General features: G+C 40.2%; 1 protein-coding gene across 1 annotated transcript in view; it reads right to left on the bottom strand.

The window, feature by feature from the left end:
- Nucleotides 1-15,861, bottom strand: part of spred1 (sprouty related EVH1 domain containing 1) — a 33,929-nt gene extending 18,068 nt beyond the window's left edge. Inside the window, exon 1 of the mRNA XM_084914372.1 lies at nt 14,770-15,861. Within this exon, the coding sequence (XP_084770498.1) occupies nt 14,770-14,801 (32 nt within the window). The 5' untranslated portion in view covers nt 14,802-15,861. The remainder of the gene's footprint in view (nt 1-14,769) is intronic.
- Nucleotides 15,862-27,767: the final 11,906 nt, after the last annotated feature.

Genomic DNA, 27,767 nt, shown 5'->3' with positions numbered 1-27,767 from the left:
AGGAGGAAGAGAAAGAAGAAGGAAAACCCAGTGGTGTTAGTGAACATAATCTAGAATCATTAACATATTTTCAGTTGTCTCCTGGGTTCTTTTCTTTGCTTAAATCACCTTTATTACAAAAGCAGAACTACACAGCCTCAGCCTTGACCAGTAATACAGTTTAAGTGCAGCACAAACAAAATGTTGAGCAAAGAGAACATACACAAATGATAACGTGAGAAAATTACAATTTAAACTAGGGATGGGGCAATTAGGAAATTCTGGGCCAATGTCTGTCTTTTGCTTTATTTGCCATTTACTTACTTGAAAAAACTGAACATAAGAGATTAAATTTTGCATTAAAGATACGTTTTTGGTTTTAGTACACAGCAAAACAACAGACTACGTCTGAAGCGCCCAGTGTGTGTGTTTAACCCCAGGCAGGGGTGACTGACCGTGTGGCCAAGTTAAGTCTGGCCACAGCTGATTCCCAACCTTTCTCTTGAAACAGGTGGTTTTAAACTAGACAGCACATGACCTGGTTTCCAAACAACATCATCCGCTTTCCTTTAAATCACAGTGTATTATGACTATTATGAGATAGCCGTTTAAGATAATTAACACTGTGTATGTAACAGAAGGCAAACACACTAATAAAAAGTTTAGTTTTTTTAATGAAGCAGAAATAAAACATGGTGTTGATCATTTACTGTATTATAAAAGTTTCAGATAATTTATAGAGAATTAACATGAAGCAGACGGTTGAAAAGTACCTAAAAAAATCATCTTCTTTGAAATATCAATAAGTCACAAACTCTAAATTAACAAGAAATTCAAATCAGAAACAAAACTCACAAGAACAAATTGCTATATTGTGCCAATGTATCAGTAATAAAGTAATAAGAGATTATTATCCCAATTACATAATGTAACTTTAAATCTGCTCGCCTCTCATTCCATGTCTTTTTCTGTCCCCTCACTTGGAGACAGATGTTCCGTGATTAGATAACACAGCACTGGGCCACCGGAAATGACAAAGGTCAGGGGGTGTTGAGGGCAGCGTTTTGCACAAACTGCTGGTAACATATTAAAGACTTGGAAAGATCAGAGCGCAGCCAGAAATAGTCAAAGAACTGAAGTATATAACTGCCGGATGTCTCCCTGTGACACATTGCTCTCTGGCCAACGTCCGGGTTAACCAATAAAGATGACATCAGAGTCTGAAACATTTGCAAAGAATGTCTTTTCAATCAGCGGCCAAATCTCAAGCATTGACTGAGGCAGAGAAATGTCACTATGAAGAACATGTAATATGAAAACAGTTAACATTTAGCTCTTTTTCTAAAAGAGGAATAGCATCATCCTGGCTTCCCTCTTGGCTAACTCAATGAGGCCAACCTTTGGTCTCATTCCTTCCCCACCCTTGGCAAATCTCAGTGTTCAGGATATTGGTGAGTAATTAATCTAAGAGCCAGTGAGCTTTAAATCTGAAGCCATCTTTTTCTTCATGTGAAAGCTTTGACCTGCCACCATGTAATAATTGACCAAAGTTTCCTCAAAAGAGTGATGAGTATGTCAAATAAGAGAAACTCAAAACAAGAGACAAATACAGAAAGTGATTTGAGAGTGGGGTAATGGCTTTAAAGAAATAAATGCTATATAAAGAGCATACATTCAAGAGGTGATCAAAAACATGCGTGTTCTAAATCTGCTGGTTGTGTAGATAAGTGCCTGTCTGCCATCAGAAATAAAAAAGAAAACCAAAGAAAGAAATTTCTGACTAGCAGAAAAACAACAGAATTAGCTGCCAAATATTAGTTGTCTTCCTTTTACACTTTTATGGTTCTACAACAGCTCATAGTGCATGAGGGGATGAGACATCTGCAATCAGTAATTGTTGGTCGTCATCATCAGTGTGAGCCGAGCTGAGTCTTCTACTACTGCTTCAAATCTAAGGATTTGTCTTACTTCTCTGTTTGGACAAACATGTCAAAGTCAATCAGACAAAAAAATGAGGTTCACTTTGCAGAATACTGGTGGGTAAAAACAAAAATGAAAAAATAAATAAAATAATAACTTTGTGCGCACATGTTAGACTCCAAACACATGGTGTAGACCACAAGCAGCAGAACAGGCTTTAAACCTAAACAGGCTCAAAGCACTTTAAGTTAAACTGCTATTGTGGTACAAACATTTACTAGCCAGTGTGGTCAATGGCTTCCTGATATTCACTTGCCAAAAGGAAAATGTACCAGCATCTGGCAGGTGTTAATTTCTAGCCCTGTTAACATTATAATCTATCAAATGCCCTTTATATCCTTAGCTTTTCAAATTTAGACCTTTCAATTACTACTCAAACAAACAATCTCACCATCAAACTGAAAAAGTTACATCAAATTCTTCTGTGATATTAAATTAAGCACAGTCTGTCTGTAGCTGACGTCAATTTTATTTTATTTTATTTATATAGCACTAAATCACAACAGCAGTCACCTCAAGGTGCTTTTTATTGTAAAGTAAATGCTCTACAATAATACAGAGAAAACCCTAACAATCAAAACAAATCCCCAATGAGCAAGCACTTGGCGAGAGTGGAAAGGGAAAACTCCCTTTTAACAGGAAGAAACCTTCAGGAGAACCAGGTTCAAAAAGGGGCAGCCATCTGCTACGACCAGTTGGGGTTGAGGGAAGATTAAATGAAGAGCAGTGTATAAACACACAGCGAGTGAAAATGGCGAGTATGAAGAAGCACCGCCTAGGTCTGCTGCAGAAAAACTAAGGGAGGATACAGGGTCACCTGATCTTGCCTTAACTATATGCTTTATCAAAATGAAAACTTTAAAGCCCAATCTTAAAATTAGACAACTACATGTCTGTCTCTCGAATCCAAACTGGGAGCTCCTTCCACAGAAGAAAGGCCTGAAAGGCTTGGAATCTCCCAGTCTACTTTTAAATACCCTAGCAAGCCAGCTATCGGTGAACAAAGTGCTCTATTGGGGAAATATGGTATTATGAGGTCTTTAAGATAACATGGGGCCTGATAATTCAAGATCAAGGTGCAAAGCTTGATGTCAGGAAGATTTTTAGGTTTTACTGAAGTTATCTAATTTCCAAAGATATTTTTAAATATTATTTTGTCAAGTTTATGAATATTACTTTGTGAATTTGTGATTTTTTTTCCCCTCACCTGATGATTCAACCAAGCCAAAAAAAATGTGTATTTAGATATATTTGAATAAAATACGCATATACACTCACACACACACACCACTTGTCAGTTCTGTTCCTAACGCCCACCCCAGGCTTATTAGACAGTAACTGGCCGTGGGAGGATGCAGGGTGACAAAACGCAAACACAACTAATTTCCTCTTTGCAATCTGCTACAAACACCCTTTTCTGGCTTAACCTTAGTTTAACAGCAGTGTCACTAAATTTGTGCATGAGAACCCATGCCACACACACACACAGACACACAATGTACTTCTGAGCAGCCAGTAAGAAGAATATGCTGCTGCTGTTATACCTCTCTACAGCCCCCAATAAAGGATATGGGTGATGGGTGCAGAAGGGACTGTCAGTCAAGAAGGGGTCCCTGGGGTGAACAGAAGGCAGGCGGTGGTGTCGCTCAGCCATGACCAGGGCACAATGACCAGGGCCTGACCCTTCAGACCTACCATCACACACATGCCAGCAACCATGACACTCACAGGGAGGGGGGCAAGGCTCAGAAAGGAAGTTAACTGAACTGAACTGCATACATGCATTTATGCATCTGGCCTAAAACACCCATGTCACCCAAGAGAGACTCCTGAACAAGAAGTATTGTTATTACTGCACTTACTTAACATTTATAATCAAATAGACACACCTACATCCAAGAAAAAAAAAAAGAAAAAGCAAAACTCAGCCAACAAGTTTTAGATCAGTTTTTCACAGCAGTTTCTGTTCATTCTTCTTTCAACCCCTCTCATTCTTAAGAGGAACACTAGCCCCAAAACAAATGTCACTGCAACTTGCTGCAACACATAATGCGTATATGCAGGCGCACACACGTACAAAGTTCAGAGTAGGATGGCGGAGACAAAAGCTGGCCTCCACGCCCCTTGCTGGGAGCACACAGTCGACTGGACACACAATTGAGAGCGGAAGCAGATCAGCTGGCCTGGGCCTGCAGGGGAGGGGGCAAAAGAAAAGAGCCCCCAATTCTGAATTATTCCAAGTTGTTCTGCTGGATGACTGACTTCATTTCCGACCGAAGCAGGAGAGGAAAAAAAGAAGGAGGGGTGAGAGTGTAACAGAGAACTGCTGGTGGGGGTGATGAGCATGATTGCTGGAGACCAAGGTGACAATAAACAGCCCACAACCAACACATAAAGAGGAAGCCATAATCGAGTATCTCACTGTATCAAACCTCATTTGCGAAAAGAACACACAGAAGGTCTAAAATTATAACTTGGCTTCCACTTGAAGCAAACTGTAGTTTCAGTACTGTAACAACACTGCACACAAAATGTATTCAAATACATATGTGTACTGTGTTTGTAGTTTGACAATAGATGGGCAATACAAAAACAAACAAACAAAAACAACAAAAAGACCCTTTTTTTGGCTGAATGACAACACAGTTATGTAATTGTATCACATTTTGCATTATTTTTAGTGGTAGCTTTTTCCATGTTTATAAGCATAATAAGCATGAAACAGCAACTTAAGTTAGCTTGCATGTTGCTACAGTGAAGTCAATGAATGTGCTCCTGTCGCTCACAGAACCTAGTAGATAGAGAGATGCAGCACTAGAAACTCTCTTCTTTGAAACTAGCCAAGGGTTTTTCAAAAAGCATGCTAAACGTATCACAAAAAAATAAATAAAACTGGAAAAAATAAGGAGATCTTTCGAGTGAGTGAGATAGGAATGTGGATGGGGCTGCACAGACTCAAGAGATCCAAATACTATAGCACAGACTTAGCTAAAGGGGAAGAATTTTTAAAAAAAAAGAAAAAAAAAGGGCTATGTAAACAGTCTTTTTCCACATCTTCTCCAATCAGTTTGCTAGGGATGTGCATAACTAGTAGACTAGACAATGAAATGTTGCTGCTCCTGCTAGCTAGTACCCGAAATACTAGTAGTGCAAAACTACTTATTCATATTTATTAACGTACAATAGCAGCTAACTGTTTGAAAAGTTACAGCGCCACTTGCTACTATTTGAGAGAAGACAACCGCACACCTCTTTCTACTTGACAGGAAGGCCTACACAAGCAAGGTGGAAAATAAGACGGAAGATAGCCACATAAACCAACAGAGTTCTGCAGATGTAGAAGATGAACAACTGTGTCAGAGTAAAACAGAATGTAAAAACCAAGATTAAGCAAGAACCACATACAACACAGACATGTGGACATTAGCTTGTGAGGAAGAGGGCTACTTGTGTTAACACTGTTAATGATCACAATCTGATAGCCACTTCTGTCCGCGTGACAAGCACTGCAGTGGCATTTGAAAAATGATTTGATTACTGAAGAAAACAATTAAGTTTCAAATATGCACAAAATATTTTGATTTTGTTTAATTTTGACTATTTTCTTACTTTTAGACTAGTCGGCTATTTGAACAACTGAAAATGAATCAGTCGGTCAGGAGCAAAGGAGTTGATATACAGTCCAGCCCTATTTTTTAGTGCATGAATATGTAAATGTGAGTGTATTTTGTTACTACATAAAGGAATAACCAAAGCTGTTTTCACACATCCGCATACACCTCTGAACTTTTCTGGACACAATCTGGCTGAGTTGTATGTCACAATGCAAAAGACCAAATCAGGCAGATTGGCTGTCCTACTCTCCATTAGAGAATAGAGCAAGTACTGCAACTGTCTGGACCACAGCAAGTAAATGTCTCTCTTGGATTCCTACTTGCTGAAAGAGAACCTCCTATTATGTACTACTGTGTGTGAGAACTAGAATATCGATAATTGCACTTTTTATTCATCTGCTATATCTCACAGTTAAAACTATGTCACTCATGATAAATGGCTATTTACATACTTTATACATTGTGTACAAAATTACAGATATCACTTGCTCACAGAGAAGAGAAGAGAAGAGAAGAGAAGAGAAGAGAAGAGAACTGGGGAGCACGTGCAGTGCAGTGCAGTGCAGGCAGACAGGCAGGCAGGCCGGCCTGGGCCTCGAGGCCGGCTGCTCCAGTGTGGTGGAGAAGGGGGATCTTGGGACAACCATTTCCTAAGTGGACAAAGTGGCCGTTTGTCTGCTCCTCTGGCCCATGGCTCGCTGGACTCCAGCATGCCATCATGCTTTGCTCCTGTCTCAGCTTTGGGCCTCCCACCCCAAAGGGGAGTGGTAGAGAAGAGAGCAGGAGGATTGGGGATATTTTTTTTTGGGGGGGGGGGGGGGGGATCATGAAAGAAAGACAGGAGGGGGGAGAAGAAGGGAAGGAGAAGAATGAAGACGAAAGCAAGAGACGAGGGGAGAGAGAGAAAGGATGTGGCCTGAGCCCTGGGTGCTCTCCAAGTCGCCCTCCCTTTCCACTCCGTCTCCCCCTCCAGCCCAGCCCCTCCCTGGCCTGCCTCACTCTACACAATGGCCGCTTCTCTGCTGAAATTTCACGTTATTGGATCCCGGGCCTGGAGTTTTGTCCTCCCACAATGTCCAGGCAGCGGAGCATGCTGCAGGGGAGACACACTCTGCAAGCTAAAAGCTGGAAAACCATTCCTCCTTTCATTAGCATCAGAAAAGGGGAGAAAAGCCCCCTCGACACCACCTCTTTTATTTTTTTTCCCCAATCACCCCTTTTCCCTCACCATCTCTCCTCCATATCAAAACTGGAGGAAGGCTATCAAGCACAGTCAAGCTCCACTAGACCACTTTGGCTTGTAGGACTTTTTATATTATTTGGTGGGAGGTCATTAAAATACCATTGGGAAAATAAACACAAGCTACTTATGCCAATCCGATTCCATAGCTTATCCTCTGAGAAGAAAGTGATCGCTAGGAAAGTGGGTGGGACATGGAAGATTTAGCAAAAAGGAACTCTGGGCATTTGAGTCGCTTGCTTTACTTCAGAGGCTGTTATCACAGGAAAATTGTGATATTTGGACATTTCCTTAAGTACTTGACCTAAAATATACTAAGTGTAGTAGTATTAAGAAGGGGGAAATAATTTACCATTATTTAACAAGTTAAGGCGAGTCTTCAGAGTGTATATTGCAAGTTTCTACTAAAAATACCTCACAAATCATTCATTCTGCAATGCCAGTATATCCCACCTAATGCCATACTAAAGATCATTTCAGTACCTGTATCTTTGAAACCAGGTGGCCTACTGCCACGGCAAGAGTTTGAATGAGAAAGAAGAGCAGCCAGTGGAAGTAACACGACACACTCAGGCTACGTCCACACTAATGCTATTTCGTTTGAAAACGCATCGTTTTCTTTCAGTTTTGTCCTTTCGTCTACACTGAGACGGCGTTTTCGTCAAGGAAAAACACAGCGTTTTGAAAACGCTCTCGAAAACATTTCAAAATGGAGCTGTCCCGTCGCAGTATGGACACTGGAAAACGCAGACTTTCTAAAACGATGACGCATTTTAGTCATGTGATGCAGTCACGTGACCAATTAAACAAAGATAGCGGAGTGCATTATACAGCAGATGTTTTGATTGCTCTCAATTTTGACAGCCCTAAAAAAGATTAATATCAGTTTGTACATGCTCCACGTAGCTTTTCTTCCAATTCTTTAATCCTCACTCGCATTTGCGCATGCGCAGGACTGGAACATAAGCATTTTCGGCCGTTACAATGTGGACGCACAACTCTGTGAAAACGACTGAAAACGCTAGTGTGGACGTGGCGCGTTTTCAGATGAAAACGCAGTTTTCAAATCTATCCGGGCTAATGTGGACGTAGCCTTAGGTGAAGGCAGGGCAGTCGACAAACACGAACAAGATATCTTCTTCTTTTCAAACATCTCTAAGTGTAATCATGTAGTTATAACAGGAATTTGCAATGTCGGTTATAAAACTGAAGCAGTGTGTATTGTGATTCTGTCTGTCAGACAACAACATGGTTATAGAAATAATAATTAGAGCCGTGCCAAGAAGCAACTGGAATGGCTTGAAGGGCTATGTTTCTGTTGTCATGCCATTGTCGTTCTGCCGTCTGACAACAGGAATACAAAAATATTTACATGGTAACAACTTTATTATAATTCAGCTTTACCAAAAAAAAAAAAAAAAAGTAAATGTGAGGACTGAGAATATATGAGAGGTACAAAGATGGAACAGAAACCTAGCATAGTTAAGACCACACCTAGTCCTTGTTTAGTCATTGGAAACTGGGTCTTCCTCAATTTATGCTCTTTAGCATTTCAAAGACATTCTGGCCAGTTTTTGGCCTTACATTCAAAATGAGTGAGTGACATTCCCTTTATGACCTTTGTAATGTGCCAATTTAAAGGTTCTTTTATGTGCTTTAACAACAGGCACTTGGTCTGCTTTGCTCGCAAATGAGACATTTCAGAGTTGGGAGTTTGCAGAAGCGACTTTAGCAAGGATATAACAATGGCCAACTGCAGATAGTCATTCAGAATTTATTAGGGTAGGTCTGTGCTACTCAGACGAATCTGTTCACCAGGCAGGGGTTTGCGCTTATCTCCTTTTAATGTGAGAGGGCGCTACAAATCTGAGTGGCTTTTTTAGAGCGCTTTTCTGATACACACAGAAAAGGAAAAAATAAAATAAAATAAAAAAATAAAGGATGGGAATCTCTCGGTTCACTGAAGACACAAAAGTCTGTTAAAAGTTGATGAAAATCTAAATTTTACACATCTCCTTCACCATTTCATGAATGAGAGGCTCGTACATGCAATGAAACAAAAGAGTATGTTATTCCAAGACTGAAAAGACAAACTAATGGCACACATTCTTTCACTAGGATCATGCCTCATTGAAGAAATAAATAACATGCAATCTGGGACTCAGCCATTGATTCCAACAGTGCATCTAATCTGAATGGTGCAAACTAGCTAGCCAATTAGTGATGGTTCAAATCTCCCAAATAACCAGAGGCAAACTCAAGGGCACAGACTTACCCCAAAACAAACACCAACATGGCCAAACATGGATGCAGTGCAAATTATGACATAAGGTCAGAGCAAAACACTTTTAAACAGACCATCTTGTTACTCATTAACAGAAGTAACAATAGGACAATGCCTAGAGAAACACCAGCATCACAAGCCTGCTTACATTAACTGCAGTGAAAACCAATACGCTTGCTATAGAAAGAGAAGTGAAAGAGAAATTTGCCCCATCTCCTCTCAACACCTCAGGCTGCTTGGTGAGTCATCTCGCTCACAAGAACATTCAGCTTAGCTACCAACTGACTCAGGGAAAAAAAAAAAAAAAGAAGAAAGAAAAAAAATAAATAAATAAAATAAAAAAACAGGCTTACTCTGCTGCTACACCACACAGTAAATCTCGACTTCAAAATGTCTCACCATTCTTTTATACAAAAAAAACAAAACAAAACAAAAAAAAAACCTAATGCATACGACAAATTAACCGCTCATTGTCATGTCTGTTGTTATCTGTCACATACAGCAGTTAGTGGCACGGATTACCCTGGAGTCTAAATCAAAGATAGACCAAACCAGTGCACGAATGTCAGATCTACTCACTCAGATGGCATTTCTAACACTGATTTTCAAACCAACCCTTCCATTACTGGATTGGGCCCGCAACCCCAACAGCAATGTTGTAGGTGCCGCTGCACTGTGGCACTATAAATCAAAAGATTCCCATATGTGTATCAAATGCCAAAAAAACTATTCTCAAACATCAATCAAAGCCACATATTGAGATGATCTTAATTTGAACCACAAGCATTTGGAAAATTAAAACCTCGTGCCTGCCATTACAACAAAAAGAGGAAAAAGAGGAACCACAAATTTCGACTGCTGCAGCGTCTCTGGGCTGCTTTGATGTAAGAGTAGTCCCCAAAGACCAACCATCTACTCGTCATAGCTACTTTGAAACTAATGGGGAAACAGGAAGCTAAGGGGACAAGGCAGCCATCTAGCTGTGGGAGAAACTATTGATATATCTCAGGAGGAACTTGGGAAGGTCAAACCACCAAACCAAGATGATGGCCCATGAAGGTTAAGAGAAACTGCAATGACATGTTGTACATCATCGCAGCACGCCCAGTTGTTAGGAGTACTATAACATTATCATCATTATGAATCGTGCATTTTTCAAGCAGCTCTTACATGAACCTCTTCCTCTCAATAAAAGTCTGTTCCAAATTCTAAATATAGCCCCTAGACAGCACAAAATGTGATCAAAACTTTCCTGAGCAGATAAAAATACATATCCTTACAGGCCTCTAATTTTAATCCTATTTAAAAATGTGAATCATTAAGCAATTTATTTGATAACACGTTATGTGCACATAAATTCCCTCATCTAGGATCTGGCTCGATCTTTCCCAGAAACCCATATACACGCCAAATGTTTCCAGAGAAATACCGTAAACACTGCAGTGTGTCTACACAGACGCACACACAGAAACCCCTTCCTGTTTTCAAAGCGTTTGCAAACTCAATCAAAGACACAAGGTTTAGGATTTACATCTGTGCCCTTTTATGTCTGTGGCCTCACAGGAAAGAACCATCTTAGCCCAGCTGCAGCAGAGAGCTCACTACAAGGCTCAGCCTTCATGCTCCCGCATGCAGCATAACTAAACTAAAAACAATATCCACAATTCAGACACTTAGTGCTAAAAGCACTTCTTAGAGGCATTAGGATATGGTCTGTGAACATCAGAGGACCGTCCTGACAAAGAAATAAAGATAATCACTGCTATGTGGATGCTGTGATGGAGACACACACACACACTATTCTGGTGGCTTAACAGTATATGTATATATCTACACATAGCATACATTCACATCAGGTCTTTCTCTTAAAAATCTGTAAATTGGTTTGAAATATCCTCCAAATACACTGCTGACATTTATGGCAGTTTATGTGTGCTCCTAAAATACTTCCAGAGGAAATGAAAAACTTAAAAGAGGGAAGTGGCTTGGGTTTTAAATACACAGAATCCAGGACCAAATCTGGCCATGGGAATGGAACAGCCCAACACTATACAAGGCCTGTTCGTATGTTAACATGTCTCGGTTACAGCCAAAGCCCACTGACTGTACAAAGGTTCATTGTCATTATTGAGACAAAGCAGCAGGTTCTAATAAAATAGGCAGACGTTCAGACATTGATACTCTCTACACAAGATAAGTTTTAGGATTACAAAACATTTTATTAGGTGGACACTGTGTCAAAGTCTGTAGAAAGACATTGTAAACTTCCCATTATATCCTAACATATAAGACATATATGTACGTCCTAAATCTGCCATGCATCTAATGAAATATGAGAATGCAACCATTAACCAGTCAAGTACAATACTTTTATAAGTGCCCTTACATATCTATATATACATATTTGTCAAATAACACCATTTCATTAGCCTCTTAACTACTGCAGCCACAACCATCACTTCCTCAAAAGAATACAGAAGCAAAACCAAAGACGTGGTTAGCTCAGCAGACTTTGTTAAAGGTAAGGTGTGTCTGCAAGCTTAGACTAGTAATACAAAGGTTTTGGAGGAGTAGGTGGTGGAGGTCAGAACTAACAACTGGCAGTAACCCCAAATAATACTATCTATAAAAAGGTCCAGGAAATTGTTTAGCTTAACATGAGGGCCACAGGATATAGGCAATTACCCAGGCCATAAAGCACTAGCCCTAACAGCTGAAGTAGCTGTCTCCCTTTGTCGTTTCAGGACATGATGGGGGTTGTTTGGGAGGAATGTGTTTGGAAGGCTCCGCAACAGGAATGGGAGTGCAAACCAGCCCACAGGTGATAAGATCACAACAATGGCAGATAAAACGCTGAGCTGTCAAATCAATCACACAGATAGGAAGAGGACACAGGGAGAGGAATCACTAAAAGATCACACTGACAACAGACAATACCACAGCACTACAGGAATCTAAAACAATGAGCCTATACCCTACACATGTTCGGTGAGGTACTGAGGCAACTGACCTTCACTGATGAGAAAAAAAAAAAAAAAAAAAAGAGTCCATCCTTTTTAAGTAAAAAAAAAGACTATATACTTGGACCAGCTAAAATATATTAGCAATATTAGCATGTGTTTATTAAAAACTGGAGGAGGATAATAAAAAAACGGTAATTTGGAAAACAAGAGATATAAGCACAGTACACCTCAAAAGGCAGCCGCTTTGGTAGAGATGAATATTTTAGATAAACGTGACATTCACAAAGAGACTGCTTGCACATACTGTGCTTGCATAAATCTCCCACGTCTCCCAGGAAGACCACAGTCCTCGTCTGCAGAATTCACATTAGCCTTACATCACAGCACACATCCCAGACGAGACGCAAACCAAAATCTCACAAGGCTTTAAGTGCGTTCTTGTCATTTCAGCCATGTGAACATTGTTGCACCAAGGCCAAGTAACATGTTCTCAGCAAAGGGCGTGCTGTGTGTAAACCAGCTCGGCTTACCACCTATCATTTAGACTAAACCACCTCAGGGCTATCTGTTCACAAACCATGTGGATACTTTCACATTAAATGTTTAAAAATCGAGGCTGTGAGAGCAAAATGTAAAAGAAATTAATAATAAAATAAATAATACATCCCTAGTTACATTTGTAAATGATCCTACACTTGTTCTACATATGAGAAAAAAGGCAGTTTGATTAAGGATTCAGAGGCTCAAAGACCAACATTTAATTTATCAGTGGAAAGTGGCTCAATTTCACAATGTAATATGGTGAACATTACTATGAGGGGGGGGATGATTATCCTTGACTCTTTAAAAAAAATGTGGCACACCAAATCTTTTCTCTTTTTTTTGGTCAATAGACGTGTCATGAAAAATATTTCATTAAATAGACGCTTTTCAGCAAAAATAAATGGCTCAGGCAGTGCTCAGTATTCTGTTTACTCCATTACTATGAATCATACAAGAGGAAAGGTGGTGAAATCTTAGCAACAATGTTTGGATCGCTTCGCCATTTTAGCTGCTGCCATCATGCTGTGTGGAACTGAGGATTTTTATTTTTTAGCCTGTGGCAGTAGTTCTGAAAAATTGGGGATCTGGGGCATGGATGAGTTCCCGAGATTATTGAAGGGAGCCGCATCAAATTTAGGAGATGAGGCGGTTTCACCAATTCACAGAATTCAAGCTGAATCAAGGTTTAGAGCAAATATAGCCTGGAATGAATTCATGTGTGAGCTCCTGTGCTTTGGCATGAGGAAAGATAAATAAATCCATGACACATGTTACATAAAAACAAAACAGCAGTGTAGTTCAAGGACAAAACCTCCATGCATTAAATCAATCAGTCTCACAAAGGCCAGAAAGATTGAATGGGGAAAAACAACCACAACAACAAAAAACATGGGTGTGTTTCAGACATTAAACCGTGACACTGTAAATGGCTGAAAAGGGCATATGACTTCCTCTGTGACAAACGCATTGTGAAAGAAAAATCACGTCGAGATGGTTAAGAAAAAACATGTAAAATAAACGACTGGAAAAACGAGTACAGGCGCTTATATGCGACGTATTGTACCGCGAATGCAGAATATATGATCACTGTGTGACCGTCGGTGCAATGCGAAACAGTGTACAGTGCTGTGAATGGGCAGGCAGGTACTTTATGAATGGAGGGGATCATGTGACCGCAGCACCTCCCGAAGCAGATATTTCTCACTGACTGTCAACAAGCGCACACAAGGGATCAGCCCATTAAAACAATACCAAAATGCGACCTGAAATGGGCGCGACGTGTACAAAAACACAGCATGCACATATTATAATCGATGCCCGTAGGTTGTGAGGCTCTGGACGTGAATGCGATGCCGTTTTTAAGCGTTTTTATGAATGGAGGATTGTGATATGTAAATGAGCATGATTGAGAAAAAAAAATGGCATCTTCGGCTTTTCAATGCCGACTTTGCCGCATTAACCGCGAAGAGCCTTCATTAAAGAAAGGCTAGACTTAAAGACAAACACAATCCGCAATATTTTAATCGATGATTATGTTCCGAAATCATGGCGGACAGCAGTTAGACACAGATCTGGGCTGTCAATGCAGAGGACTCAGATCGTGATGTACTGAGAAAGCACTCACATAAAATTATATTTAGATTACTGCCATCTATGCGTCTGCTCCGAACGATCCTTCGTGAATGAATACATTTCCCGAACATAAATAATAATACACCAAGCAAGTGCCCCGTAAATGAGCAAAGATTAGTACAACTCAAATGTTGTGGCTTTAATTTGAATTCTCACAGCATATACTGGTTAGCAGTATCATAAGCCTGCAAAAAAGTAGCAACGAAATTAATATTTTACTACGGATCGATGCTACTGTTTCCCCGGCACGGTTCTGTTTAATCTCACAAGGCAATCCTTTGTATTAGCTTGATAAACAAACAAACACGGGGGGAAAGTACAACGTGTTTCTTATTGTTGATATTAGTAAACCAAGACGATGAAATGGCAACGTTGCTCGGTTAGAAATGTCACCGGGAACTAACGTAGCTCGATGCTCGGTGTGTTAATATCTACACATATAAGCACATATTGAAGATTAGCTGTGTGTTTAGATGTAAATGATAAAATAATAATAATAATAATACAATAATGTGTGTGTAAAACAGGACTCACTCGTTGTTTGGATTTGTTGAATCTTCACTCATTTTTTTCCTCACGGGGATCCAAATCCTAGCAATAGCATCGACGACGCAGTGACGGCGGGATAAAATACCACATATATCACCATTTTCCTTCACATACAGAAATAACCCCTATTTCAGATAGTAAATAAACGGCGTACAAGGGGCATGCCTAACTCAGCGTCCCTATGAAAAGCAAGTGAAGCTAGCTGGACGTTAGCTTTTGCTGGCTGGGCTCTAACGTTAAATCGCGAGGAGGAATGACAATCGTTGATTCATTTTATCCTCCCTGGAAGTAAAATCCGACCACAACAAATGGGCCATCTGGACCATCCTCTTCAACTGACACAAATCCCCGGCTTGCAAAAATGTGCATAGATCCTCAAAAAATGTAGAAACCGTTGTAGGTTGTATCGTTTGGCAGGTTATTTATGGTTGGCTGTCGAGCATCCATTCGCCAACTTCAGGTCCAGGACAACACTTGAAAAAGCGCTGTGCAGCGTTGCTCCGTCAACGTGTCCGAGTAATTTTCAGTAAAGGCATCCAATGCCCCCCAAAATGGTCCGACTGTTTTCAGTATTAGCACCGACAGTTAAAGTAAAAACACATAGACTTGAAATTTCCTTGAGAACTTGATGGACATCTGCTTTAATCGAACTCCATTTTCAACTCGGGGGGGAATGAAACATCGGAAAAATGGGCGGATATGTCGACCCTCGCTTGAAAAAAGGATCCTTCCGCGACGTAGTAAAAACATAACACTTGTGATAGAAAAAATACCAACCCAGCTCACACTTTGCTCTTTATGCATAAAGAGTAGCGTATATTATACTAAACCGCGTTCCCCCGTAAGCGTATGCAATAAGTTAGTAAGATTTCTTTCTAAAGTTGACCTAAAGTAGTCCCCCCACTTCCCAAAAGAAGTTTCCCTTCAATCACGCATTGAAACAAGAGGGAAGCGTCTGTGTGATAGCACGCAAAGTAGGCTAGAAAATAATCTAGAGGAAGGACCTGAGCTGACACGGAGACTTGGTCATTAACAATTTCTGGTATATTCTTTTTTCAGTTGTATTATCGTGATCTACCTCCCTTCCGAACCGCTATTAAAATCCTAATGCAAAATAGCGGGGAAGTGCTGCAAATATACACAACCCAGAGTGCTGCAGCACGTGGAATTATATCAGACCCTCTTCACGATTTATGTGTTTCAAATCAAGATGGTATTTCTATCTCTGAGCGTAGGCCAGGGTTATTTATTATTCAGTGATAGCAGAGTGAAAAGTGAAAGACTGTAAAGACTAATTCAGAAAATGAGGATTTTTTTCCTCTGGAATGTAGAAACAAAAATCTGAGTAGGGCACGGTGTGGGATTTTTGAGAACTGTAATTGGCCGTAAATGTAAATAAAAGGCATTAGGATTACACTATAAGCTACAAAAAGGGGGTTTGGGTGATCACTAGAGAGTATGGCACTAAAACAACTGCGTGTGGCTCAAAGTTGTGCTGCTAAAACTGCCTTACCTAGCTTCTAAAACTGTACCAGGCAGCTAAAGCTCCCTCCAGAATAAAACAGTCAAAGAAGTTGCCAGAAAAATCCATGTGTGCTAGTATGAATCTTAGTTGCAAATGTGTTAAAATCCTTTCAGAGCAAATTGGCAGCCTGGTTGCATAAGACTTAAATGCTATTGGATTTCTGTGCTGTGTGGAAAAGGCAAGAGATCAGGCTAAATGATTCTGCCTGGTTGTCATAGTGACAACATGTTGTGTGAGAAGTTTCTTTGTATTTCTCTGGCTTTCATACAGCTTGTGCTACAGTATTATGCTGACGGCCATATGAAACATCCCTCTGTGTCAATGTACATACACTACCAGTCAAAAGTTTGGACGCACCTTCTCATTTAATGGTTTTTCTTTATTTTCATGACTATTTACATTGTAGATTCTCACTGAAGACACCCAGACTATGAATGAACACGCATGGAATTATGTAGTAAACCAAAAAATTTGAAATAACTCAAATTTTGTTTTAGATTTTAGATTGGTCAAAATAGCCACCCTTTGCTTTGATTACTGCTTTTGACCATCTTGGCATTCTTTTGATGAGCTTCATGAAGTCGTCACCTGAAATGGTTTTCCGACAGTCTTGAAGGAGTTCCCAGAGATTCTGAGTACTTGTTGGCCCTTTTGCGTTCACTCTGCAGTCCATCCCACTGTAGGATGTTGTGGTAGTTGTGCTGGTTCAGTATGCCTTCAGTTTTGAATAAATCCCGATCACATCTCCTCCTCCATGCTTCACTGTGGGAACCATGCATGTAGAGATCATCCGTTCACCCTTTTCTGCGTCACACAAAGGCACGGCAGGTAGAACCAAAAATCTCAAATTTGGACTTATCACCCCAAAGACAAATTTCCACTGGTCTAATGTCCATTTCTTGTGTTTCTTGGCCCAAACAAATCTCTTCTGCTTGTTGCTTTTCCTTAGTAGTGTTTTTTAGCAGCTATTTGACCATTAAGGCCTGATTCGCGCAGTCTCCTCTGAACAGTTGATGTAGAGATGTGTCTGCTACTGGAACTCTATGTGGCATTTATCTGGGCTCTAATCTGAGGTGCTTTTAACTGGCGATTTCTGAGGCTGGTGACTCGGATGAATTTATCCTCAGCAGAAGTGGTGACACTCGGGCTTTTGTCAGTTTTGTCACAGCAATGGTCTTTGCGACTGCACTTCGGGGACAAATTTAAAGTTTTTGCAATTTTCCAGACTGATTGAGATTTGCTTCTTAAAGTAATGATAGACTATCATTTCTTTTCACTTAGCAGATTGGTTTAAAAGTCATTGGACTTGCTGACAAAAATTTAAATATCCATCCATTCATCTTTCTTCTGCTTTTCCAATTTGGGGGCGTGTAGTATTTGACAAGGCTAACACCAGAGAGACAGTTAACTATTCATGAATAGTTAACTATGTCTAATTTAGACTCACCCGTTAATCTAATCCAGGTATGTCACTGAACTGTGGGAAAAAGTAAAGATAACCTAGGATACAAGGATTGTTTTTAATACTTGAATTGAAATCCTGTAGAAATAGACTGAAGAACCCACGGACATCAAATCCTGTTTCTTCCCTTGAGATGTTCTGCCAGGCTTTTACTGCAGCCACCTTCAGTTTTGTCCTCAGTAACTAAAATTATGCCCTATTGGGCTGAGATCAGGTGACTGACTTGGACACTAAGGAATATCCCATTTCTTTGCCTGGAAAGACTGCTTTTGTGGCATGTTTTGGGTCATTATCTATTTATACCCTGAAATACTGCCTGATCAGAGTATACCCCTATACACTTCAGAGTTCTTCCTTCTACTTCTATCAGCAGTCATATCGTCAATAAACACTAGTAACCTGATTCAGTGAGCAGCCATACATGTCCATGGCATAACATTGCCTCCGCCATGTCTGATAGATGACGTGAAATACTTCATGAGCTATTTTATTTTTTCACCATTATTCTGGCAGAAGTTAATCTTGGTTGCACCAGAGCTGGGCAGTCTTGTTTAAAAGTTTTCTATCAAAGTCTAATTTGGCTGTGCTGTTCTTGAGTGTAACCAACCAGTGCTTTGCACCTTGTTATAAACCGTCTGTATTTACATCCATTAAGACTCTTTTTGATTTTAGACTATGACAAGGATACACCTACAACCTCAAGAGTGTGCTTAGCTTTTCTAGATGTTTTGAAGAGGTTTCTCTTAACGTAGAAATGAATTCTGTGATCTTCCAGGTCTATTGGCCAATGAATTGTTTTACATATTGTTCCAATTATTAATCTGATTACTCCCAACGTTTTTGCTATCTGTCCAATTGGTTTATTTTGTCTTTTTTTCATCCTTGTGTTGGCCTCATTCACTTGCATGGGCATGTCTTTGAACCTCATAAAATGTCATGTCAAAAGCTATGAAATTCTAGTTCAAAATTCGGAATCAACTCTTTTATCTGCTTAATTTGTGGACTAGGCTTCTCTTTGTCATGAAACTGCTTGTCAGTCAATTGTCCAGTGAGCCTCTGAAAATGAAGGATTTTATGTATAAAAATGGCCATAATTCCAAAACAGACTGCCTGAGAGCAAAAGCTCTCTTGGGATTGTTTTCTCAAAAAAAAAAAAAAAAGATTTCAAGCTGACATGAATGTTTATACAAGCAGTCTGTATTATAAACGGGGTAATCAGGTTAGGATACTGCATCTTTGTTTTATTTAACATGGCCTCTTCACTTATTTCTGATTAAGTTACCATGATCAGGTCCAAATGAAGTGTCCCTTGATTCTTAAAGAGCAGAAAAGAACAATGAGCATGATTTATTTTTCCTACTAGCATGCCTTTATCCTTTAGAGTATTTAGAGTTCAGGAAGTCAGCCTTCTTTCTCATCTCACAAATATGGATGGCCCTAGTCCATTTCCTGTGTTTTTCACACTGAACATACCACACAATGTAGCATATTTAAACCGGCCAACAGGAAGTTTAGCTGATAGAAGCATCCTTAACTTTACTCACTAAATGCAATCAGACTCATCACAATATTCTTCAAGGCAGTAAACAAGATAACATTCCTGTATTGCCAACAAGGAACTACAGAATGGATGATATTTTTAGCCCGATACAATCCTCATTCATCAGATCTAAGCTGATGAGTGAAATGATTTACATACCGCAGTCTGATGTGACTTCCGTTAAGTCATGTTCCTTTATTTTTCAGTGACTTTGCAGCACAAATTTTTATTTACTTGAAGTGTCTGATGTATCTTGTAATGTGAAAAGAATGTGATAATTCAATGTGAACAAAAATGATAAAACTACCAGACAAACTTGTTTCCATTGCGTTTTTATTATTTTCGTGTTTGTACAAAAAAATCAGAATCTAAACTTCAGTAGATAAACAAACTTGCTCATGACATGAAAGAGATTTTCTCTCCTTGAATGCCTTTATTTAAAATGCAGCATCAGAAAGCATTTGGACAGCAAAATGTGATCAACTGCACCTAGGATCACATGGGAACCTGTGATTCTGTACCATCCATCCGGTTCACAGTGAGACCATCTGACACTGGGCGAGTGATTGGACATTTCCTGGACAAGTTGTTAATCCTTCACAGGGCAAAAGTAGATAGACACATAGGCTCACATTTGCACCTATATAGCTAATTTTGGAATGGCCACTTAACCTAATCCTGAAAACACTACAAAAAAGGGCTCCAGCAATACTAAGCACTGTACCACTGGGCAAGGGAGATTCATCTATAGCAGGCGTTTCCAACTCCAGGCCTAAGGGCCGGCATCCTGCAGGTTTTAGATGTGTCCTTGATCGAACACAGCTGTTTTAAATGGCTAAATGACCACCTCAACATGGCCCAGTAATGAACTAATCATTTGATTCACGTGTGTTGATCCAGGGTGATATCTAAAACCTGCAGGACACCGGACCTTGAGGCCTGGAGTTGGAAACCACAGATCTATAGTTTCTGGCCTGGCCAAGAGAGAGAATCAGATGTCTATCCCCAAACATATTGCTCTGATCATCTCAGAAGCACAGCAGCTTCTAGAAATGGAGAACTATAACTGTGTAGCCATACAGTCTGCAGTAAACTCAGGGCAACGAATGACCCATGTAGGCTGATGGTTTGGTGAATGAGTAATCTATTATTCATCCCTTTGTTTGTTATACAGATAATATAAATATATGTATGTATATATGTATTGTAACTGTAACTAATTGACAACACTAAACTTTTAACCTCATTTAGCCACTTTTGTTATTGTGTAGTTTCCAGAAATGATCATCTCCAGCTTGTCTGTGAGGCACACTTGATAACTACAGTGGACTCTCAGTCATGTAGGCCAAGAGGTGTGGCTTACACAAGAGGTATTGATTTTTTAAGGCCTGGCAGCTGAACACAACAATGCATACCTATGATTAGTGTGGGCCTGGCCTCGGAAGTCTACAACTTTTAGGCAAGCTAATTGCAGGGTGGTGAGTAGAAAAGGTGTAGTGGCTAGAGGGGAAGGAAGTGTGAAGGCCTTCAGGCATGTTTGATGTGCTTTGAACCATCTCTCTCTTTCACTCTTTTGGACTGTTTATGTGCATACGGTATGTACCAAAGATACAAACATTTATTATCTTGCCTAATCGCCCTCAAAATTCCAGTTTTGAAATCTCTGACTACATTCAAGCAGCATGAGGGGATTTTCAAGAATGTCTCCAAACAAATCCATCTCTCTTTTGAGAGAGATTTATGTGGATAAGTAGATGAGTTAAGTGTGTAAAGCTTAAAGAGCTGGTCTTGTGACCACGCACAAGGATGTTCATATGAAAGGTCAGTATGGATTCAAAGCCCTTGAGAGAAATACATCTCTAGAGTTATCAAAGTTCTGTAAATCACCAGAATTTGAACTATGTGGAGACCAACAAAACTTTCTTTCTGAAAGGCATGGCCACACTGTGTGCTTTATAGAAAGACTGTTATAATAAGTTATATGTCCCATGTGTGCAGAAAAAAAATATTAATAAATAGTAAGTGTGTTACTTCAAATAGTTTGTTTTGCTTTCTTAAATGTCTGTTTGCATGTTATGCATTAAATTTTTTGCAGCTAGGACAGTTTTTCCATTCCATTTTAGACTGACTATTACATTTAAAACTACATCAGCTCTCAAAACTTGGTGCACCAGTTGGTAATGTCTCAGCTACAAAAATGGGAAACTAAATTAGTTTCAACCACAGTTCGCTTTTTCAGTATTTGAGACTCTGTCACTTCCTATTGTTTGCATGTTGTGTGTGGGCTTGACTGAAACTTGATCTTGCTGGGGAAGCTGTGTTTAGGGTGAGGTGGACAGGCCTTTGTTACTGCCTGAGGGGTGTTTATTTGGGCGGCTTCAGTTGGCTTCCCTGTAATCATCACCCAGCCCCACAGGATATAAGGGATTAATGAATATGTTGGAGGGGAAGTTACAGATGACTATTTATCATTCTCATGGGGATGAGAAGGAACGGCATGAGAGACAGTAGAAGAAGAAGTTGCAGAAGGTGCATTTGAGCAAGCGCACATATGTGGGCGTTTGTGCAAATACGATTAAAGACATAGGAAGGAAGGGTAAAAAGAGAAATCCTCTCTATCGTATCTTATTGGTCCTTCACTTTACAGTGGTAATAGTTTAACATTTTTACAAATGCAATCGTGTGAAAAAGTTTACACAGGACTGTGCATTCCTGTGAAAATTAAGTACACCCCATGATTCAGGAACTTGTATAACCACCTTTACTAGCAATAACTTGAAGTGATCATTATCTATATGACTTCATTAGACTCCCACATATTTGTGGAATAATTTTCTTTGCAGTTTTGCTACAGTTCATTGAGCTTTGTAGGCATTTGTTTCGGCACAGCCCTCTTATGGTATGCCTTTGACTGGACCATTGCAACGCTTCAATTCTTGGGTGAACTTGGGATGTTGTTAAGAGAAAACAGCCCTTTCAAACAAGCCATATTTATTCAGTCTTTTTAAAATTGTACTGTCATAAACTTTAACATTTAACGCTGAGGAGTGTGTAATATAGATAGATCTTCAGAATTTTGTCATTCTACTGAGCTTTTCTGGGCTTATCCTTGGGGGGAACTTGCTGGGACATCCACACCTGAGAAGAGGGTTAGTGTTAGGCATTGTTTTAACACACACATAATGTTCCATATCAGAATTTCTGCTTTTATAGAATAGCCACACGTGCCAATGATCAGTTAATCAAGTGAATTTGATCAGCAGCAATATGAAACTGCTACTTACCCCCTTGATTTCTATGTAAGCAATCAGGTGATGGTGAAAATTTTCACAGGGCTACATTGAGTCCAGTAAAAACTGTCTTTTTCAAATGACTATGCTTAACTGTATATATAGTTAACATACAATATACAATACAAAATCACAAGCCAAGAGCCTAAGCATTTTTTAAAACTCTACAATTAAGGTTTGAATCATTTGTAAATACTCTATTCTGTTTCTGTTTACATTTTAAATGGTTTCTTCAACTTTTTTAAACACTCCTGAACCATATAGCACAGCATAGAGGGAAACTGTAACCTGGTGACAAAAGGTCAGTCACATAGTGTGAAACTACAACTTGATGATTTTATGGTTGTCAAGCTTTAGAAGTGCTACTCGGTGGACTGTGGTATCATCAGACAGAGCCAGACTACCCTCTAGTTTCCCATTGCACTATGGATGGATGCATTAAGGAGAACTGGTTAGTGGATTTCAAGATGGCACTTAACCAATTCAACTAATTCAACATTGATACATTTGCCAAAAACAAGGGTGGATGTACAGGGGGGCAACTGCCCCCTGCTGTAGAGCATTGCCCCCTAGCTGCACCCCCCCCCCCCCCCCCCCCCCCAACTTTTATGTCCTTAAAATCCCTTTCATCTGTGCAAGATTGCTATTGTTTTGCCAGTGAGGACTGCTCAGTGTGAGTTTTTCTAATTTAAAGCTTATAAAAATCACCTTGTCTTTATTTTCTTAGAAGAGATAATGATACAATAAATAGTTTTAAAGTGTTTTTGTGGATATTTTGTTGACTCCATTTGCATATAGGGGATTCTCACATACTTCACTGAAGAGGCATGTGAAACCCTGCCTAGATCTTTTGCCCCTCATTTAAATTTTCTAGATCTGCCACAGGCCAAAAAACAAACAACAAAACACTTCCTCCACATTGTATCTGGATGTGCTGTACTGCTACCTGCTTGCATAGATGTAAGGTGGTAAAATGAAATAATCATATAGTGCATCGGGGTCTAAATATCACTGCACCTAAAGGATCAAATACTCAAAAGTTAAAGACAGATTTCATTGATAATTATTCTGCAGACCATCCCCTTTTTATTTTGTACAGACATTGCCCAGCTACATAAGATGATTATGTAAGTAATGTCACAGACCTTAAAAATGCACGTTGTAAACATTGTGTGTGTGGATGTGTGTGTCTGTGGGTGAGTAAAAAAGTAACGATTAGTTTTCACTCTAATGTTTCCATACCACATCAAATCAGACGAAATCGATGCCTGGAAAAACTCTGAGCCAGACATGACTCCTTATATTACTCTTCAGAAGTCTTCAGACATCTCGTCTTTTCCTAAAACATCCCTTCACTCAAAATATCTACGTTCACTCTCTCTTTTTCACACACACACTCACACGTGGATGCACACGCGCACACACACATTTTGCTATGAAACTCTTGTAACAATAACTCCCCCCTGCCTCCCTCCCCTCCTCAGCTTTGTAGCCCCCATCCTTCTATCCCTCTCCCCTGTGGCCACCTCCTCTTAATCCTCAAGCTCATCTGGGAACCACCAGCACCCCTCTATAAAGAAATGTATTGTGCCCAGATTATTTGATTGTTTTCAGATGTTGGACCATTCCTACACAAAAGAGGAAGAACAGGGTTTGTCCAAAGCCGTCGGCTACTAGGCCCATGGATGGACACGCCAGGAGGAGGGGGAAAAAAGGGATCGGCGTGGGGCTCGGGGAGCGGACACACGAGTCAGGAAGTGACCCTTGCAATGCAAGATTACAAACAATGTGCTCTCTCAACTTCTGCAGTCCCTGCTGTGGAACATACCACTTCTGCGACAGCCAAGGGGGTGGCGCTTGAAGGAAGAAGGAAGGAAGGATCGTTTCAGCCTACTCTTTCTCCTTAATGCTGCATCCATTCAGCAAGTTTGCTAGAGGGAGTAGGCGGGTCTGGGGTAGTCGGGCCAGGAAGGCACTTCACTGATGAAAAGTCAGCACATGGAAATGGATGAGAAGTGGGCTTGCGGGTGGAAGGGTGGGTGGGTGGGTGGGTGGGGTGGTGGTGGGGGATTGGCTTGCAACCAGCAGACATGAACTGGGATGTAAAGGGGAAGAAAGGGAGGGAGGTGAAGGATGAAAGGCAGGGAATGAGAAAAAGGATAAGGGTAGTGATGGGGAATGTGAGAATCTGGAAAGTAAGCGTAACACTGAGGGAAGAATCACAAAGACTAATGGTCTGATTCAGGGCTTGTCGAGCACTGGAGTTCTCTGCCTGTCAAACAGCATGAAGCAAACAACCTTTTTCTTTGTCTGAGGGCAAAACATTGTATAAAGGAAGCAGCCCGTTGAAACTGAATAGAGCTTTTGTCCTGAGGTTGTTGTGCCTTTGCATTTGAACAAGCCTCTAGATGATTAAAATAATGCTCATCATAAGGCTCCATTTCCTCACATTAGTCTATTTATCACTTCATCCTGTTTCTTAACAAGTAACTGGATTTAACTCTTTAACTTGCTGCGCATCCTTGACAGTAGAAGATTCTTGTCACATCCCCCCAATCTGTGCTGGAATTGTTCAATTAAAGACAAACTGACATTTTCTGTTTGATTTCTCTCAAGTACAGAGAGGACAGAAATGAAGCAAATCTCTGATAAATAAAGAAAATACCCGGATGGACAAGCACACACACACACAGACACACATGCACACACACACTCCACCCCCGTCTACACTGTCATGAGTGACTCACAGCGCATCGCAGCACCGTATGAACTTCAAAAAGCGGCTGGCTGTACATTCACAGTGTATTCAAACCCCTGCTCTTTAAATAGCTCAGCCTCCTCCAAACAGAAATATACATGCATTAAAAATGATTGACTCACACGAGAATTAAAGAAGCAGAGATAATGTCGTCACATTGTGTAGCGCACGGCAGCAGTGCTGCACAGACAATGCTGGTTTGTCTTGGTCAAAGCCAACATTTGTTCATGTAGGCAAGGCAGCACATGTCTGTTCTAAACAGTTCTTCTTCTTATTATTATCATATGCAGACAAAGTTCCATGACATTTGCGTTGTCACAGCTTTTATTTTATTTAATTTTAATTTTTTTTCATTAAATGTTAAGCTTTGTTATCACCTGTAAGCACTTACATGCACACATGCCTACGCATGCTGCGTTTGTGACTGAGCGTAATTGTGTGTTTTTAAGCCAGGTAGTGTTTGTCTAAATGTGAGTGTGTGTGTTCTGGAATGCACCTGTCCTGATAGGCAGGCAGTGGAATGCTGAATACTGTCTCTCACCCAGGGAGGCAGGGCTGGAATGCAGCCTATAGGCCCTAATTCTTCTCTTCACTGCACAGGAGAGTTGCACGTTCACATGCTCACACACACGGATACGCGTCCAATCCTTAGTCCTGGTTTTGCTCACGGTGAAGGTTGCGCGTGCACCTATGTGCCCGAGAGCGTGTGTTGTGGCTGGGTGAGGGGTGTAAATGCCCTTTCCCACGAATGTGTGCGTGTTTCACTTCAACAAACTTTCTTTAGCGTGCAACCTGAGAGCAATTAATTTTTCCTTTTGAGCGGGAGCTGTGTAATTTTCATTGCTTCACGCATTGTTATTAAGTCGTTCCATGGGGCTGCAAATTCCAACCAACAAAGCAAGCTTGCTGCTCCTTTTAAAACTTGCCAGATCCACTGCCCGTTTACTTCAACCCCCTCATATTCTTATACACTCCACTGAAGCTCAAGTACTTAACACTACCACAGTCAGTGTCATCTCATTTTATTACAGAGCAAAGAAATCTAGATGAAAAATCCAACCTAAATGCTGATTTTGCTGCAGAAACAATCAGTTTCATTATATAATACATCCACTCATGTATAATACAGAAAATAGTGTAGCTCTCTGACAACTGTACAAGATTTACACAACTAAACATTAAAATGAAAGTAAGCAAAGATCTAAACTTTCAGTTTGGTCCAAACAGGAGTGACTTCATATACAGTGCACCTACATTGTTGTACTCTATATGAAATCCTACCCATTTACTTCCTGGCCCTCAACCATGCCTACAGGCAGATCCAACTTCATAGCACTCACATCAAAGAGTTAATTAAAGAGGTAGGAAGTATGGGGGAAGCTGGCTGTTATAGTTTATATGTCTTTCACACCTCAGCACACGTGCAAACTGGAAAACTAGGTCTCTTTATTTATATTGATTGATTAGTGTTTCCTTAAGTGGTATGGGTCCTTACAGGGTCCTGGCTATCACGTTGAAGTTCAGTCCTCTAAGTAGTCAAAATGTGTCAAAGGGGTTTCGAGTTGGCGTTTAGTTGGGCACAACGTTTTTCCCAGTACTGTTATCAAAAACCTCAGAGGCTTTGTTTCCAGTACGGTTGGCTGCTGGGGAGAGACTATACCACAAAACCAATCACATGCTTTCAGTCAAAAGTCCCTTGACATGATTTCAGAAAAAGGAAAACAACAGTCATCTACTCAAAATTAACATTATTATTATTATTTTCTTTTTAAAAAAAAGAGGAAATCTTAAAAAGAAGAAAAGAAAAAAAAGATGGTCCACATAGTGCTGTCATTCAGAGTCAATTTACTGCATGGTAGTCTTGAGACTCGCAGGGCCAATTGATTTTTGCGTTGCTTTTTTATTTCTTCAAATGGGACAAATAAACAGGAAATGTGTGAGGGGGGGACATTGATGAGGGTGAATGGAGGAAAACAGGAGACGAAGGGGTGAAAGTGGTGGGGATAATTCTAATATTAGAGAGTGTTGCACAGATTCTCACCACAGCCTGAAACCAAAATCAGAGCGTTTCCATTCAAAATGAAAGTTACTTGATGTGGGCCGGCAGTAACAATAGCCCATGTGACAGGGCCCTGGGGTCACACGGACATAGCTTCTGCCATGTCTGCTTGTGTATTACGATTACTATGTTTACCTGTATACAACATAGATTTTTATTTTGTGATAAATTCTGGCTTTTTGTACTGTGTTTATATCTTTATGCAGTTGATCCTAAGCTCCTTTGATTGTATGCACTTGTGATGGATTGTTTCTGCATGTGAGTAGATGTGGATGTGTAACCATGTAGGTGTGTGAATAAACAGGCAGCAACCTTGTTGCTAGGTGAGATTTAAACCGCTTTCTTTTGG

This window comes from Perissodus microlepis, chromosome 19, assembly GCF_051167445.1.
Source record: "Perissodus microlepis isolate ML-2025 ecotype Zambia chromosome 19, ASM5116744v1, whole genome shotgun sequence".
NCBI classification, from domain to species: Eukaryota; Metazoa; Chordata; class Actinopteri; order Cichliformes; family Cichlidae; genus Perissodus; species Perissodus microlepis.
The sequence above is the reverse complement of the archived record's forward strand: the minus strand, read 5'-3'. Positions and strand labels throughout refer to the sequence as shown.